We start from the raw sequence: 18,678 nt of genomic DNA on the forward strand, positions 1-18,678 counted from the left end.
ATTTCTCTTGAAAAAGATCAGGAAGATGAATAAAGACAAATTCTAAATCACACTAAGGCAGTTCTAACAAGTGCTACTTCAAATTACATAGCTACCTGAATTAATAAACTTCTTTTATACATTCCTCTCAAGAATACTTCAAAAAACATGTTCACATACCATCTTTCAAAATTGGGTATTTCTTATTAACAAGGACATGGCCATTTGGTGCGAACATGGAATTAAAAAAAATACAATGCAATATAAAATACCCATCCTTTCACTCATTTCTGCCCTTTTTATAATCTTCATTATGCAGAAGGAAATTGTTTGCATGCAGGAATTATTAGCACAGCATACAGAGAACTTGAGTTAGGAAAGTGGCACCACGTGAGTAACTGAGTATCATACACCTTAGAGAACAACACTATTGCCTCCATCGTTGCCCAAGTGTCAGGCGTATTTGGCTTTGCTGAAAACTCTTAAGACTCTTCGCAGTAACAGCTGTGTAAAAGCAGCACTAAACAAGATAAACCATTTCAGTTTTCACTTGCTGCACTTGACAACACAGTTTAATAAAAAGAGCCTCCTGCAGACCAACTGACACCTCTGCTTCCAAATATTTCAAGACAGTGGCAGAACGACTCTTAAGGTAAAAACGCATTTTTCTCTCTCTGATGTTCTCAAACACGGAATTGGTTCTACACCCTCCTCTCAAAGGACATGATGTTGTTGATGTCAATATGCTGCCCCCCTGCTTCCCACCATCACACTCCACCAGAAGCAACAACTGCACTACTTATTGTCATTGTATAGACAATAGTTTTCACCCTTTATAAGACAAGTCAAGTAGCAAATACTTTCTCCTCAAGGTAAAGCATTACAAAGAACACGAAGATCACAATGAAGCACACAATCTACCTTTAAGTGTGCTGCACTGTGAAGTCCAGAAAAGCAAAGCAAAATAAGAAGATACAACAGTAGTCCACCATCTAAAAAGTGACAGATACGCACTGTGAAGACTAAATAAAAAATAAGTTTTAAAACCCTAATGCAGAATTATCACACCAATAAAAGTACAGAAAACATTTTTCAGCAAGAAGAGAGTAATAAAATTAAATTTGGGAGAAAACGAAGAGCAACTTTGCACCAGAACGTGACAAAGAAGTGGCTATACAAAATACTTTCTATATCCTACATCTTGGGGCGAGGCATGTTTCCCACACTTTAAGCAAGATTTGTTGGATTTGTCAGGTTAAGAATGGCTCACTGAAAGGCAGCCCTTGTTCCCAGCCATGCTTAGCCCTTCCTTTCCACCATTCAGTGCTGCAAGCTGCCCCGTGCCAATCGAAAGTCTCCCACCAAGCCCCCATTGTCCTTCCTCAAGCGGCTGGAAATCTGACCTATATAGCATCTGACCCCAAATAACGTTGCCAGACATTCTGTCACTTCCAAAGAGACCGACTAGTTAATAAGTAGTTTTCTACACTAACAGTGTAAAATTAGTATCCTAAGAATATAATTTACAAGTGGAACTAAATACCCCTTAAAAGACGAGATGATAAAAGTAAAACCCACTGGAATGCTTTGCGTTTTCTTCTAGTAATTTAACCATTGCATGATATAAAAGAAAACTCAAAGAACCACAAGCAGTTCCTGTGCTTGGAAACCAGTGGTTAAGAAACTGCAGCAACTTCCTCTAAGGATGCTCGCTCCCTACGCATATATTCACTGCACATACAGAATCTAGGAATTGCCATATTAAGAAACTTAATTGCCCACCTTAGCATTCAGAAAGGGACCGTGTAGTGCATCACATCTGGAATACGCTGGCAGCATGTGCTGGGCCTGGCCGAGCCCCCAGCAGCCCTGCAGTGCTGCGCTCGCACCGGTGCCCGCTGGCGGTGACAGCCCACTGGGGTTCTGCTGCTGAGCGGGGCTCCCGCAGCACCACGGCTTCTCCAACCACCCACCCCAGGCTGGGGGGGGCAGGTCTTGGCAGGGGACGCAGCCAGGACAGCTGACCCAAAGTGACCAAAGGGATACTCTGTACCGTATGACATCTGCTCAGATATAAAAGCGAAGAGCAAGGAGGAGGAAGGCAGGGCATTCGTTATTTACGGCATTTGTCTTCCAGAGCAACCGCTACGCGTACTGAAGCCTGCTTCCCGGGAAGTGGCCAAACATCACCTGATCATGGGAAGCAGAGAGTAACATCTTTTGTTTTCCTTTGCTTCCATGTGTGCAACATTTGTTGTTGCTTCACTAAACTGCCTTTATCTTAACTTACAAGGTTTTTTCGTCTTTTCTCACCGCACCATTCTGCTGAGGAGGGGAGTGACAGAGCGGCTTGGTGGGCACCTGCCATCCAGCCAAGGTCAACCAACCACGTAAGAGTAGCTCTTTATCCCTAGAGCCTTCAGACAACTGTCCAGCTTATGTCCTGAAACATGTGACATTACAACACAGTGCAACATAATCATACCATCCAATGCAAGCTTTTTCTCTATACACAACAAAACTCAGTGTAAGTTACATTCCTGGCCCCAGTGATGTCCTACATAGAATTTCAGGCTTTAGAAGTCCAGCCACCTGAACAACAGTGTGGCTCAGAACCCATACTCCCTCCTCTTCTTTTTCTTTTTTAAAAAAAAGATGTGGCACAGAACTTCAAGATACCATATAAGCCAGCTGTTTCTGAACTGAACCCAAAGAAAACTGTTCCTTCATGATGCATTCATTATGGGTGCATAAGCTAATACCATATTAAGAAAGAAAAAATTCACAAAGTAAGAAACTGTGTTCCTTTTCTTTATTATGAAGTACCGATACCTTGCATACAACATGCAATTTATTGCTTATTGACATTATTGCATATATCAAAGGGGAAAAAAAAAATCAGCCAGTATCATTTTATGCAAGCTCCTAAACTGTTCAAACAAAATACAGAAATGCTTCACAATACCACTGAAATGCAAACAAATAACTCAGAATTTATAATAAAAAGTAAGTTTAAACTTATAATACTTAATCATTTGCTTTACCATAACCGATTACTTTTATCACTGATCTGCAGAATTGTTATATTGCATTTTTAAGTTTTTGTGCCGTGATAAGGATTGCTACTACAATCAGGCCACATTATAATTTGAACTTAATAATGTGATCCTGACATTTTGTGACAGCATTAGTATTTACTGCAAACCAGATTGTCAACATGTACCAGAAATCAGTCTAGCAGAATTTACAGTTTTCAGCCTTGCTCTGCACATAAGTTAGATACATTTATAAAGTTTCTTCTTAGACAGAAGATTATATAAACATTTTTGAATTACAGGCTCCGTTACTTATGCCTAACTTGTAACTCATTTGTTCCCAAGAGATTTTGTGGTTTGGTTTTATATCAAGTTAGCTGTGCTTACGTGTTAAATTATTCTACATATATATAGATACCTGTCAATATTAAAGAAAACACTGTTTGGTATATGCATGCTAGAACCAAATCCAGGATATTTGGATGTGTGCATATGAAGTGTGCAAATTACATAGCCGAGCTCATGATTAGCCCTTTTCCTCCTTTTCCCCCATCGTGGGTTATTTTGTGAAACTTGAACAGGGTTACAATAAACAAAATATCCAAAATATCCTGCATTCAAAATGTTATGTATTACAGCTTAGTATTAATATTTAAATGTTGCTTTCAAACGTAGCAGATTTTTAAATACCAAAATCTAAAAACTTACATGCAACATCTTCCACTTGGGTGCAGATTCTTATATACTTAAATATTTATAGGCTCATAAAAGCATGTCCTGTCCACAAGACAAGTACAATGTTTGACATCCCACGCATAGATTAAAAATAAAGATACACTACAGTATATTTTACTTGCTTTTGTATTTTCAATTTCAGTAAGTGGGAAGTTATAAATAGCACACTGAATCATTATATGGTTGATACCAAGTCATGCTGAACTCTTCATAATTCACTCTTTTAAAGACGTTTCCTTTACCTTACAACTAGATTTAAAAAAATTTATGTACGTGGTTATAATCAGATGCCCTCTCAAGTGCAGGACATCACACAATGAAACTGATCTCGGAAGAAATTTTGCCAAAATATTTCTTATACCAAACAATACAATTTATTCTTCATAGCTACCTTCTATTCTTTACTGAGCTATAAAGTGCTTGGTTATTATAAATAGAGCAAGAATGTCAAAGGAGGTAGCTAGTAGAGATTTATAACACGTAAGAAACCTTATCAAGTGTTAGTCACCTAAAAGTATGATCTGATGCTTAATTCCAGATCTCTAAACATCCCAAGATCCCACATATCTTTCACCTTCTCTACCCTAAAAAAAGAACTTGAAAGTTGTGTTCAGGAAATCCTCAGACCTTGGCCTGCCCAACAAAGAGATTTTACCTGGGTTTGGATGAATGTTAAAGTTCATGAATACTGATCATCATTTCCATTTGACTGCTGTCAGGATCTCAGCAATGAAGTACTGTTCTTTTTCCAGCTGTCAGATATATTCCACAGACAGAGAAACCCCACCAGGAACAAATCCTTCCCTGTAGCCAGATAATGAGGTTGTACAGTAGGCTATTAAAAATATGCAAGAAGGTTGTCCATACATTTCAAAGTCATAGAATGTTTTGGGTTGGAAGGGACCTTAAAGATTGTCTAGTTCCAGCCCCCCTGCCACAGACAGGGACACCTTCCACTAGACCAGGTTGCTCAAAGCCCATCCAGCCTGGCCTGGAACACTTCCAGGCAGTTTTTAGTCTGAAAATTCTAGTCCCTTTCTATTTGCTTTATTGACAGCCAACACTGCACCAGATCCTAAGCTGGAGTAATTATCAAGCAGCCCTTTATTTTCCTCTGAATGGTTCAGCAGAAGCATCACAAAACAATTTTACAAATTTCTCTATTTATGGAAAGCTTGTATGTCCGTGTACTTAAAACACACAAGTCCAAGAGAAAAAGTCCTCTTCATACAGCAAACAACAACTGATAACCCATTTTATACAGTTTGAAAATTGTAAATAGATTAGTTTTCCACTGTGAACAGATATAGAAATACCTAAACCTTTCTGCTATGTATCGGTCTGCTGTTGTCTCAACCAGAGCAGTAGGAAGACATCTGAATCTTTGTTCTTATGTTCTCAAAGTCTCCTCCACCTCTCCTCCACCTGATTGAATGCATTTGCTCATCTGTGTAAGCTTTACTCATAGGTTAACATTAGTTCTGCAGTATGAGTAATCTTCTCCTGTAATTTTCTAAGTAAAGATGGAAGTAATTCTCTTCCAGACACTGATTAATTTAAGAAATTTTAATACAAAATTTGGCATTGTTAAGAACTGGTATATAAAATCAGCTCTGCTCATTTTCCTGTGCATAGGATATTTTTCATTATTCAATAGATTCTGTTTTTTAAGCAATTAAGTTATTAAATTGAGCTCACTGAAGAGAGCATGTATTTATAGAGGTAGAGTAGGCTTCAGAGATGTCATTCTTACCACTGAAGAATGCACACAGATAACCCATAAAGCATCTCTGTAGTGTAAGGCGCTCTCGACTTCACTGAAATCCACCGATACACTCACTGAGAAAATGAGTATTTGAAATACATTTCTTCTCTGCAAGTACCGTATCCACAAATCAATTGTAAAAGCAAAACCTGACATGCCATTCCCCTGTAGTAGTTCTGAAAGTGGTATTTACTCATCTTTTGATGAAGAAGTTAAGCCATAAAAAAAAGGAAACTTGCATTCCTACATACAGCCTTATCAATACAGACTCTCCCATGATCATCGTGCTAATTTTATGTCACCTGGTACTGAAGCATGTAAAAGAAAAGAAAACTAAGATATCTGAGCAATTTTAACAGGATTAACTCCTTCCAATTGATATGTCCATGCCAAAGACACCTGGTGACACACCAAGAGTCTGCTTTTACACTAGACAATGCATCTGTTAAAAATAGAAGCTTTAAGCCACTAATAAGAGAATATTACATTCTACAGGTAGCATTTATTACGATGCTACTTATCATGCATTTACTTTTTTGCATAAAAAAGCAAAGACACAAGCTTGCAACATTAAATTTCATCAATGTTTCACCACAGTTTTAAAATAATAAAGTGCAATTGAAGAACAGGTGCTGCAGTTATCTAATTTGCTGTATTATAAGCCTTTAATGCCAGGTAAGAAGTGCCCTACACTAATGTATTCAGTACATTACAACTTTGCAGCCTGTTTACTACACTTCTTGCTGAATACACAAGTGTTAATGATTTTATTTTTTTTTTTCATCAGGAAATTGTCTTCTGACACATAGTAAATACGTAACATAACTGCAATATATTAAAAAAAACAAATTAGAAAATTTAAACCTAATGCATTGCAAAACATTGTTTTAATTACACCAATTTTGTATAGCACTCCAAAATCTTACACATTTTAAAATAATCGTCACACTGCCCTTTCATTCTGGATTGTTGCCTTGTTCCCTGAAGTGTATAGTGCAGGGTTTTGGGTAGGTTTTTTTTTTGTTGTTGTTTTTAATGTAGTTTTAACATAATTTTATTATATCTTGACCTACTTCCCCCCCCCCATCACATACAAGTCTATGTGGAAGTGAAAGAAATGGACCATTTTAATTAATGTTCTCCATTGAAAATAAAAAAGATTTTAAATCCTGAAGTTAAAGATTAATGCTAAGAAGGGATGAAATTCAAAAAATTTTGTGAGTTATCCCTTTAAGAGTTGCTCCCAATCAACTTCTTTCCTCCTACTTCCTGAACAACAAAAGCAGACTTCTACTTTCAAACATATTCTCCCAAGTGTTTGAATTTACTCGATTTAAAATTAATTTTGGAAATGAACGAGCTATTACAAAATGGTTCCCTGATCTAGTGACTTCGAAAGCAGAGGAAAAAGCATTTAATGTACACCTTTAAGTCATAGAGGTGACAGAACACAGAAGCTTCATACGTAGCATAGCTTTTGCATTAGATACACTGAAATCACTATTTTAAAAGATACCACATTCTGCAAATTAGTGTAAAAGGGAGACTCTTTCTTTCAGCAAAGCAGGTCACAGGATCAGCTCTCGGGCTATGGATTTACTGGTACCCAATAAGGTACCGCGCTCGCTCACATCACACCGCTGAGCAGATTGCCAGCTTTCCCAAGGCATAAACAGATCTTTTGTCTGTAGGCTTGCGAGGTATTAGTAAGCACAGAACCCAAAAAACACAAGTATTAACAATCCTTGATCTCCCTTAACAAGGCAGGATTGGGAAACGGTTTTGGAAAAAAGCCTGCCCAGCTAAACAGTAGAACTAGGCTTATAAAAGTGCATATCACACTAGCCCAAACAATGCTCCCTGGCATCATTTTAATTGGGGAACTACACTCATCACAGCTGCCCTGGTTATAAGGCATTTCTGCCTGAGCAGTCCTCTTGGGGTCTTACAGACACCAGAGTCCAGGAAAACAGGAACGCTCTATCCCTCACCTGAGAGCACAGTACTGGGATGCTCGCACCTCCAACCACAGCGGGGAGAGCTCATGTCACCCCGTGTCCCGGTTTCAGCAGCTACATGGGGCTTAGTCACCGGCCAGGGTTAAACCACGACACCCAGCTTTGTTAGAGGAAACAGGGCAAGAGCAAAACTAATCAGCCTACGCAGGGTAAATATTTTACCTTTCCGTTAAAAAATAAATCGCTTAAACAGCCTGCTACAATCATTGGGATGCGCACTAAAGTACTGAGCCAAAATGGACACTTTCAGCACACCTTACCAGAAGGTATAACAGATAAGAAGTAACATTAAAAAAACACCAAACAAACCACACAAACCCCCCAAACCACCAAAACAACAAAACCCACACCAAGAAAAAGAACAGAAATTAATCAGTCCCAATTCAGATGTGGTTTAAAGTAAGCAAAACAAAACCAAACTACATGCAAATGCCGCCTTCAAAATCATTCAGAAATAAAAAACAGGATTTCCTCAAATTGTATTATAAATTAGACTCAAGACTACTCCTAGGTGGTAAGATCACTTCCTGATAACCTCCAAAGCTTGAAGTTTGCAGAAGAAGGAACAGAGTACCTACTGACAAATAACATGGTTTAAAAAAAATAAAACATGTCGTCTACAAAGTGAACTGTCATTATTCTATGGAATTACCGTACAGCTTTACAGAAGTTTGGCACAGTTAATTAGAGAATGTTTTCAGTCAAAAACTCAGATTTCTGATGCGATTAACAAGGAAAGTGTGACAAAAAAAAAAAATGAACACTTCACATCAAATGGGTCACTTCTGTCACAAAAGAAAAAAATATTACCAAACATTACATATCACATATACAGAAGAATTATCTCCTTACAATTCAACTTCATATCCAAATAGCCAATGGTTAAAAATACTCCGAGGAGAGCTGCAGCACTTCTCAAAGGTAGTAGCAGCAAAAGAAAAAGCACTCCAGTAAGAATTATGCGGTTTCCACACATCATTTACCATATTAACTTATGCAAAAATTTCCATGGGCAACATAGATGTACTATTGCATGTAACCTAACACAGCAAAAGTGAATCCTTCCCATCAAAATCAGAGAATCTTCACAATTTTTAAAATATTCTGTAGTCTTATAATACAGCATTTTAGATAAAATTATTTCATAAATCTCCCCAATTGGTTTGCATTCACGTAAGGCAGAACAAAAAGCAGTAAAAGACTTCACAGAATCAAAGCTACAATTTTAGCTTTTCTTGCAAAAAATTAAAAAGTTGTCAAGAATGAAATCTTGATTGTTATTCCTAGAAGAAAACATAGAAACGTGCCAGGAAAATTGCACTGTATCAGGAGTTTGGGGATTTTTTTTTGTTTTCTAAAAAAAAGAGAGATGTCAGTATTCACGGGATTTACAAAAGACATTAATCTGAGAAACCTGAGTGAAACACTTTGAACACACTGGTGGACAAGCAAGTAACCAGTCTGCTCTTTTCTAATTTCAGTAGCTTGTAACTCTTTAGAACAGACACGTGGAACTCATTTGTGTGAGCTTTTGCTTTTACTCCTCACTGGACAGGATCCGTAAAGCATGGCCCTGTGTGTGCAGGCAGTGTGGCTAGGGAAAGAGTAAGGTCAGTACAGAGGTAATACCTTGTTTCCTTAAAAGGAGCATTCCATGGCAGAAATGTGCACTGTTTCAGTGAACCCAAACTATTTTCATAGCAGAAACTTCATTTTATGCATATGATTTCTAGTCATATTTTCCATTTCTATGCGTTTTGGCTTCCTCCTGTCCAATAAGACAAATGACTTTGTAGCATCCTTTTGCAATTTTGACCATCCACATCACGTTCATAACATCCAAGACAACACTTGAGATAATCCAGGCGCTCTGGGCTGCAAATCCTAATCTCTGGAAAGCCTCTGTTCCAAATGAAGAAAGTACATGGCTGTAATATATAGGCATGACGGCAATCCTCACCACGAAGAACACAACTGTCATCAGCACACCATTGACGATGTTGGCCTTTGAAGATTTGGGATATCCCAGTACTTCAAAAAACCACCTGCAAAAGAATTGTTCACAGATACCAGGCAGACTTGAAGCCGTGTCATTAAAAAAGGATTTTATGTCATGGTTTTTCTAATTAATGATTTACTTTATTAATTGCTTCTACCCTTATCATTTCTAAATAACTGCACTGTGTCTTGGCTTAGTTACAAATTCCTCTGCTTGGCTGCATTTTATTTTCCCCGCTTAAGCAGTGTGTGATATCCAGTACATTGCAGAACAATGCGTAGAAAATCTTGCTTTGAATTGTAAACCAATTGACAGCCAGTGTGTATTTCAGTGACTATTGTATAACACACTATAACTCAAAATCTCTTTTAAAATTACAAATACAGACTTATTACTTGTTACTACATTTTGCACCAATAGGCAACTAAAATTCTATTTGTTTCCCTGAAAGCAATTCTAGCATGGCATTTGGATATGGTAATCTAGATGCAGCTTTAATTTCCAGTTTCTCAGATTCAGGATTTTCTCACTGCTTCTGTTCAGCCCAAAACCAGAACTTCAGAACCAGACATTGTAAACGGCACTGGATCATGTCACAGCTAGGTATGTTACTTAATGAAAAAGATAAATCTAACTCCCCAGCCTTTCCTACTACTGGGTCATAAGTGATCTTTAAAAAAAAAAATAAATAATAATCTTGCATATTAATTCCCTAATAGACAGGAATAACATCTATTGCCTAGAATACAGATCCTACAGCTTGAATTCCTAGGAAAAGGGACAAACTCCTCCAATTCTTTAACATTTACACTTAAACCAGAATAAAAGCAAGGAAAATTTGTGCAACAGTGGCAGGTTAAAGACAGGACCAGAGGAAAACTACTAAAATTACTGTATTCATGATGGGGGATGGGGAGGGGAAGTGGAATAATCAGTTTCATTCCAAGAAGATATGGGGGTAAAACTATTTAACAAAATAACAGTTTTAAAACTGGTTTTAAAAGTATTTTTAATTACCTACAGATTACAACTTAGGTAATTATAGATATACTAAAAAGATTTGCCAGACATCCAGCTCTAACAGAAAAAGTCCAGGAATTCATTAAACATGCAACTAAGGCAATTAAAATCCTGGCTCTCAAGGTAGCAGTTCAGCCTGGAAGCAGGATACCTCACCACAGAAACACTTACTGGGATGATAAAAAGAGAGACCTGGTATATTTGGTCAGACTAACAGAGTCTACAAATTCATTGACATATATGATGCAGATTCCAAAAGCAGTATCAAAAAAGGTTGTAAGATATGTTGTGATGTGCCAGTATAGGCAACTGGACACCTGCTTAGCAACTTCCCTCTCCCAGCAAATTAAAAAAATAACAGTCAGCACATCACAGTTATCATTACAATTTTACCCACCACAGTTCATAATTGATTACAGAAATGCTGATACCAACATTAAAAGATCTAAATGCTTGGCATGGAGACAACCTCCAATTAGACACCCCTAACAACACAGACAGGAAATACAGACAATTCTGAGATTAGAATATCTTCTTATATTTTAATAATAGCTCTTTTGGCAATACTAAGAATGCAAACAAGAGACATAATGTAAGTCATTATCATTATCCACTACTTACTGTCTTCAGGGTCTGGTTCTCTTCAAATTTAATGGGGAAAAAAAAAAAACACCCCAAACCCCCAAAAAAACGCAAACATTCATGCACTAATGAGATGACATCCCTTAGTGCGAGGGACCTTATCTCCTACAGTGACTTCCATTTCTCTGAGAAAGCAGTAAATGTTGGTATTCAACGACACATGATCTCACCACAGGCATTTTAAAAGTATAACATATATTACTTCTAATAGCCAGATGTACCATGATACTTCCAAACACCAGCCCAAAAGGTAAGCATCAGTATAGGTACCACTTAAACCCAGGATGAAATCCTATCTTGGTAGATGTCAGCTGGGAGAACAGCCATCCACCAGGACATGAATTTCAATATAGAAACCTAAAATATAATGCCACCTTTTCCATTTTCTTACTCTCCTCTTCCTTGTATTACTAAAATAAGTTTAAAGTGTTAATTTTCTCCTCAGTTTCTCTGTGCACATGAAGTATGGACTGCATTAGACTATAACCTCCTACTCAACTGTGCGTGGGCAAATGAAAGCAACCTCTGAGGAGCTCCATTATCCCACCCTACCCTCCTGTAAGTTGCACTTACCAAGCTAATGATCTAAAGGGATTTCAGCACAATCTTTTTTATTCTTAGAGATCTGAGGAATGGTCAAGTCTCATAAAATATTTCAGAGTTTACAGTCATAATGTAGTAACAGGTAATACTCAGTACCCTATTTGCAGGAGGATTACAGTTCCTATTTGCCTTACAAACCTTATCATTTCTTTACCAGGCACCTGGAAAAGAAAACAGATGCCACACATGTACGCTCAGTAAAGTAAAAATACACCCCAAAAAGTACACTTAAGGAACAGGCAGCTGATATGCTGAAAGATCTGACCCTACATTGCAAAAAAACAGAGGAAGAGGAGAGAACCGTAGCACTGCTTATACCAAAGCCCCTCTTCTGAGGTGAAGTCTTCCTGGGGCAAATCCCTGTCCCCAGCTGGGTTATGGTGGCTACAGAGTAAGGAGAGAAGCCACCCTCCCCAGAGCACCGGGAAACTCCACTGACTGCTTTCCCCTACCTGCTGTACATGGCGTTACCACGGTCCGTTTCTGATACTCACAGCACCAGTTCTAGTAGCAACACTAGAACCAGAAGCCGTATCAGGCTTTGACTCCCACTGAGGTCTGCAAAAGAGCCTTCTGCCACTTTCTTCTCTGATCACAAGTGTGAAGATTAACCATTCCATTTAGATGCTTTACTGTTTTTCCAATTTAAGGGATTAAAATAATCTACAGAACTATTTTTAAAGTAAATAAAGAATAAACATTTATAATGTTCTATGTATTCATATGCCTATATTAATATTGATCTATAAACGTGCAGTATTGCAAAATAAACTTCAAACGATCTAGGGCAATGCAATTCCATTCTTGTACTCGGATGACAATGCTATCTTGCTTCTTTTCCTAGCCCATAATACTAAAAGAAAAACCCCTGTTGAAAATTATGGCTTTATTATAATAATTAAACAAACATACAGAGGTTAAACACCAATATTATTATTTGTGAAGTGTGTGTTCAGTAGTTTCATAAAAATCTGGCATTTCATATGAAAGCAGGTCTACTCTAAAAAGGAACTTGGGTATGAATACATTAGTTATACTGTTGCAACTATAGCAGAAAAAACTTCATAGCAAAAACCGTATCTGCATAGCAATCCTTAGTTCAATATATATATATAAATTCCCTTTCAGCAGACATTCAACAAAAAAGAAATCCTTCTTAAGTGACAGAAATAATAATACAGATTCAAATTTAAAGTAACTACACAAAAACTCCCTAACCACTTACCGCTGATTGACAAAAGGAGTGGAAAACTCTGCAAGCAGACGGAAGTTTCCAAAATAAGCCAACAGACCTTTGCTCTGGTTAGCAAAACAAAATAGAGATACAAAAATCAACAATGTAGATGTGAAATCTTGATTAAAATCTTCAAGTATACACAGAATGATACATCTCAACCTCCTTATTAAAACTCATAGTGAGTTTGTCAGCTGTGGCCAATTTCCTTACAATTTCAAAATGAAGTTTACTACAAAAGCTGCGGTTGTCCTTCAGGTATCTTGAATCAGTAGTTCCTTACTTTACCTTTTGGATTTCTCAGTGTCTAAACAAACTGAACAGAAACACTGTAAGCTAAAGAAAAGTGTCTCTGCATTATTTTAGGAACATAATTTGCCAAAGTGAAGATGAACCCCAGCTCTTAATTGGCAGCAGAAAGATCACACAGAGCCCTTCTCTCCTCCACATGACAGGCAAAGGCCTTTCCACCAGCTCTGCAGCAGTCCCTGCCGTGCCCTGGCCGTCAGAAGAAGACCACATCTTCTCCTTGCTAGCATCCAGGTAATGGTGTGGTACATTTACACTGATACGCGTAAACTGAGCCCTTTCCTCCAAGTGACAAAGTACAGCATATTCTCTGCTTTATCGTTTGGTTGTGCTGGCAATAGTATCCCGTTACACAATGGTTGGATAAGCAGCAGTTTGCAGATATAGAAAGATTTTTTGAAAAATTTTGGTAGGTCTCCTGAAAAAACCCATAGAGTGTGTGTCACGATTCCTAGTTCCCCCCCTGAGCATGCTAATGCCCACTACTTCAGGCATTTCATGTCATTTCACACTGAAATACCAAATAGAATTTGGTATACCAAATACCAAACAGAAAATTTGTGTTCTTAATCAAATTCTCTCCTATCTTCAAAAGCAATTTTTGAAATAAGATACTTAGGAATAACGTTCTCTGAAGATAAGAGAATGACAGTAACACAGAGACATATCCAAATAATAACTGCTTTTAAAAAGTTCACACTAACACTACGCTTTCTATCTACTCCAGAAAAAAACTAATGGATTTTCTGCATCAGGGATTAGCCTTGGCAGTGGTATTTTCATTTCTCTAGTATTCAGCTCTAATTCACTTTCATTCGTGATAATATTAGTAGATCTAATTATCTTCAACCCGAAACAGAGCATTTACTTATCCGTGTACTTCATCCTCTTTAAAACATTACATGGGAAATCTGACAGTAATCTGGCATCTCGACACTTTTAATATTGTAATCCTGGGATTCACACAGTAGGCAGGGAAAGAAATGTGGTAAATGAACTAAATTCTATTTTATAAAATGTATTTATTTATTGAATGAGCTTTTCAGAAGAAATTCAGAAGCATTACTCTGGAGGTCAATGGGATTTGTACCAAGTCACATGGGCATCTCCGAGAAATTCCAGCAGCAGCAAAGAGTAACCAAGTCTTTATCCTCAACAGTATCCTTCTCTTCCTCTTTTTCCTTTAATGTACATATGACACAGATATTTGTGGATATATACAGTTAATCATCCGTTGCTTCCCCACAAAGTAACCTTAAACAAGAAGCCTCAGAGGATCAGTTTGTATGACCACAGATTTGGGGGGGCGGTAGGGTGTGTGTGTGTGTAAATCCCAGGAAAAAACACACCCAGCTGTTTGTAGTACATTCACCAGAGCTAGGGATCACTGACCTATGGCCTCTGCAAATAAGAGCAGAACATAACCACTTGAAACCATTTCTTTCTAACTTTCTAACTAACTAGTCACACTTGTGATTTTATTTGAAACCCTTTTCTATAACCATGTGAAAAGCTCCTCTATCAAAGTCTCTCTACAGCAAAAACTGAGAAGAGTTTTAATTTCAGCACTTTGGTAAGTTACACATTTTTTGTTGAAGGACTGTAACATTGAAAAGGCATGCACTTACCGCAAATGACTGATAAAACCATTTAGAAAATAATGATGATTCAAAATATGAATATGCCTTTCACAAAACTAATACACCAACCAGTGAAAAAAAATTTTAAACACTAAGCAAATGAGATCTCTAAAAGCATTGTCTTCAACGTCATCTGCTTGTTATGTTACTGGAAAATAGAGCACTCACCAGTACAAAATAGTAAGCATACAGAGCTGCCAAGTGATGTATTACAAAAAACTTGTCACCAATTGCCTTCCAGTAGTAAATAATAAGCAACAAATCTACAAGAGAAAAGAAATAATGATAAAGAACAATTTATTACACTACCACTGACCTCAGAATAGCGTTTCTCTAAGTTTTAGAGGTATAAATGCCAACATACGGCATCAGTAGAAACTCTCTGAATTATCTGTGAACAGAAAAACTTCATCCTAAAGACTTTACTAGTCCAAGCATTAAGAAACAGTATTCTTCCAAAAGTTGCCATAAATTATTACTTTCCACATAAATGGAAGTACAGAGGTGACAGCTTTAGCTGACATATTTTGGAAGGAAAAAGTGGATCCCAGATCTTATAGCATAACTTCACACTTATGAACCCAAATATTTGGAACAAGTGACCAAAAAAAATAAGGGGGTGGGGGGGGGGTGGGGGGGGGGGAGGAAAGGAGGAGGAGTGGGCTACGAGCGGCATAGCCAATATAAAAATACATGCAATAAATGCAGGGATCTATTATGGGGAACTTCTGAATCAAGAACTAGTTATATTAGCAAATGGAACCATTTACCAAAAATATTTTGTAATGGGCACTTGGAATGAGTAGCATGTTTACTTAAGTTAATCAGAGTTTTCCAATTACCACAAAAGTGATATAGTGGACCTGAGTTACTGTTACCAGGAAAGCTTTGACACAAAAGTTCCTTCTTCTCCCATGATGGTCTGAGATTTCAGAAGATTTTCTTTTCTTTAGTGGAACAAGCAATTTCTGCCCCTACTTTCTCCAAATGAGTACTTTGGACTGGAATATTAGTGACCAAGGTTCCAAATCAAAGATTCTTCCCTGTGCCTTTTGTATCTCCAGTGATTACCTTGATGTCTCTTATATTAGCTAACCTCAGGCAAGACTCCATCATCTGACTTAGCCATGCCACTTCCTATCAATAATTAAAACATTAACTATATAAAGAAGCGAGAGAGAATGAGTGCCCAGGTTCAGGTCTCTGTTCAAAGGCATTCATTAATTCATAATGAAAGTCTACTGCATAATTATTCAAAAATAGATACCAATGAATTTAAAGATGGGAGCTGAAGTTCTTACAAAAAAACAGACTTAAACTATCCCACAGTTTAACTGAGTGTGCTGATCACCCCATTATCAGTTCCACTAGGGTGAGAAATGTAGTCTGAGATACAATCAAGTCCACAGCCCAATCTCTGACCAGAGACTCCATCCTAACATGAGAAGTTTTCCCTGAAAATAGTCCAAGTCACAACAGGTTTTTGCTTTGGTAAGTCAGTATTATCCATACACACCACAAAAGAAAACTCCAAAGCATTTTGTAGCAAAATTCGCATGCCAGTTTTAGTTGACAGTAAATGAGGAACACAAAACATATATAGGGGTAAACGCCATACCAACAAAATAACTAAATTTTCCATGTTTACACATGACTAAATTTTGGCTTAAAGTGAGACTGAAAGGTGGACAGGCAGGATCCTATGGCATCATTCGCTCAGCTTGTATTGAGGGTTACTAAAATGCTTGTGCCAGCATTCTGAGGTCACAGAAGAAACATGATAAAAGAGCTACAAGTTGTAGACACTCTGAAGGGAGTGAAGGGCACTGCTTTAACACCTTCTCAGCTGGCTGAAAAACAAGACTGAGCTGGAGTTGGTGGTTGTGTATCAAACCATCATAAAGCCACACGGTGGCATTTCCTCAGTGCTTGGGGAGATATCATTCCATCTTCCACATTCACTGGCAAGATCCTGTGATTTCACCACAACCCACAACTCCATTAGCAATTTAAAAGCCACAGCAGAAACTATTGTATACACATCTTATCTCTAGCATAGTGGCTCAATATAAACATATAGGCATAGTGACTCAATATAAATATACAGGTTGCGTGTGTGTTATATACATGTTGCATAATTACCAGAAATGAGGTAGCCTGTGGTAATAGCAATATTCAGTTTCACAATTGAAGGGTCACCCCTGTAAACATACCAAAAATACACAGTTACAGCCTTTATAACAAGGTAATTTGCAAAGGACATACACATACCAAACACAATGTCCATCGGGTCACCTTATTCTTATCCCATCAGTAAGACCTTATGAGATTTGGTTAAAAAAGGTCCTAGTCACGCAAATGGATTACTTTTTACCCAGATATAAGACTAACTACCCTAACCAGGACTACCCTCTGCCTTTGGATAGAGACTGCCCCCAAGAGCCTTGCTATTGCTAGGGTCCAGCGCTGAAACCCAGCAAGTACCCTGAGCTGGCTTCTCTGGAAACAGAGAGCAAGAGAGAACAGCGCAGGCAGTGGCTCTTTAGCACTTTAACTGACACTCTTGCGTCTCCATTTTTGTTCTTCTGCCAGTGTTAAAACTTTGTTAAGGGTGACAAAAATATCTTGCTCAACTGGTGCTTTTCATATTCATAAGAGGATGGATGCTTATAGGGATAAGCAGAGTAGAAGAAGACATGAAAGGAATTATTTGCCAGTTCTTTGGAGCCAAGGAGCCTTCAAGAAGAAATGCTTTTCAGAGTAGTTTCACACCTTCTGTCCCTTCCCTTTTGGTGCCAAACATTCAGCAGGCAAAGCTCTTAGCACACACACAACTTCAGTTCCTCTAGGATTTTCAACAAATCCAAACTTGTGAATACAGCTCAAGAGAGGGCAGCATCCACGTTAAAGCAAGTAACATTTGTTCTTTCCTCCACTGTCCCCTCTGCATTCCTACTTTGAGGAGTTTTGTAAGCAGATCTCTTTTTCTCAGCACAGAGATCGTAACTTTTATTTTAACTAAGTTGTGCATCTAATCTAGATGTTTTCTGTAAGTATGAATTGAGCTTCAAGTGACAGATCCACAGATTTATAAAACGTGCACTGCTCCAGACAAGCTGTGACAGCAATCTTTGTTGTAAACCTTTTGAGAAAAGAGGAACATAACTGTGCTTACAGCCACCTCCAATACAAAGTCTACCTCAGCTAGAAAGCAGTAAAATGCTATTACTTAGCTATTACTTCTTAATCCTATCGGAAGGAAACAGTGGGAGAGATTTCCTGTATTATTAAAATCTGCTCACTAGATTTGAAGGCTTTCTTAGTGTCTAAAACTAACTGCTTCTCTGAGCGAGGGGGTAGCTTACAGGAAAATAGGACTCACAAAACCAGAATTCTGCCATTAGGTGAGGAAAAGGATTACCAGGAGAGCCTGAAGCGCACTCCATCTCTTAACGCTGGCCACAGAAGCTCTCTTAACTACAACTTGAGACAGGAACATCCTTCCATGGCTTCAAAACCTGGTTTCATGAGTTACATAGGTTGTGGGCTAAGCGCTTCTTTAGGGGTAGCTCTTCTAAAACTCACAGCTAGACCCCAAGCACAGACAGATGTGTTCTCACAACTAGCAGAAACAAGAGAGTTACAGCCCTCCGTCAGATCTCCCAGCTGCAGCAGCAGCAATGTCACAACTGAACTTGT

The 18,678-nt window shown here is 38.0% G+C and overlaps 1 protein-coding gene across 4 annotated transcripts in view; it reads right to left on the reverse strand.

Annotated features, from left to right (window-relative positions):
• Window positions 1-2,777: 2,777 nt before the first annotated feature.
• Window positions 2,778-18,678, reverse strand: part of TLCD4 (TLC domain containing 4) — a 45,456-nt gene continuing 29,555 nt past the window's right edge. For all 4 annotated transcript variants that reach the window (XM_027814358.2, XM_055724378.1, XM_055724379.1 and 1 more), the window contains exons 4-7: window positions 17,122-17,180; window positions 15,148-15,242; window positions 13,022-13,095; window positions 2,778-9,577 (exon numbers count right to left, since the gene is read on the reverse strand). In XM_027814358.2, the coding sequence (XP_027670159.1) occupies window positions 9,262-9,577; window positions 13,022-13,095; window positions 15,148-15,242; window positions 17,122-17,180 (544 nt within the window). In that variant the 3' untranslated portion in view covers window positions 2,778-9,261. The remainder of the gene's footprint in view (window positions 9,578-13,021; window positions 13,096-15,147; window positions 15,243-17,121; window positions 17,181-18,678) is intronic.

The sequence above is a fragment of the Falco cherrug genome, chromosome 12, assembly GCF_023634085.1.
Source record: "Falco cherrug isolate bFalChe1 chromosome 12, bFalChe1.pri, whole genome shotgun sequence".
NCBI classification, from domain to species: Eukaryota; Metazoa; Chordata; class Aves; order Falconiformes; family Falconidae; genus Falco; species Falco cherrug.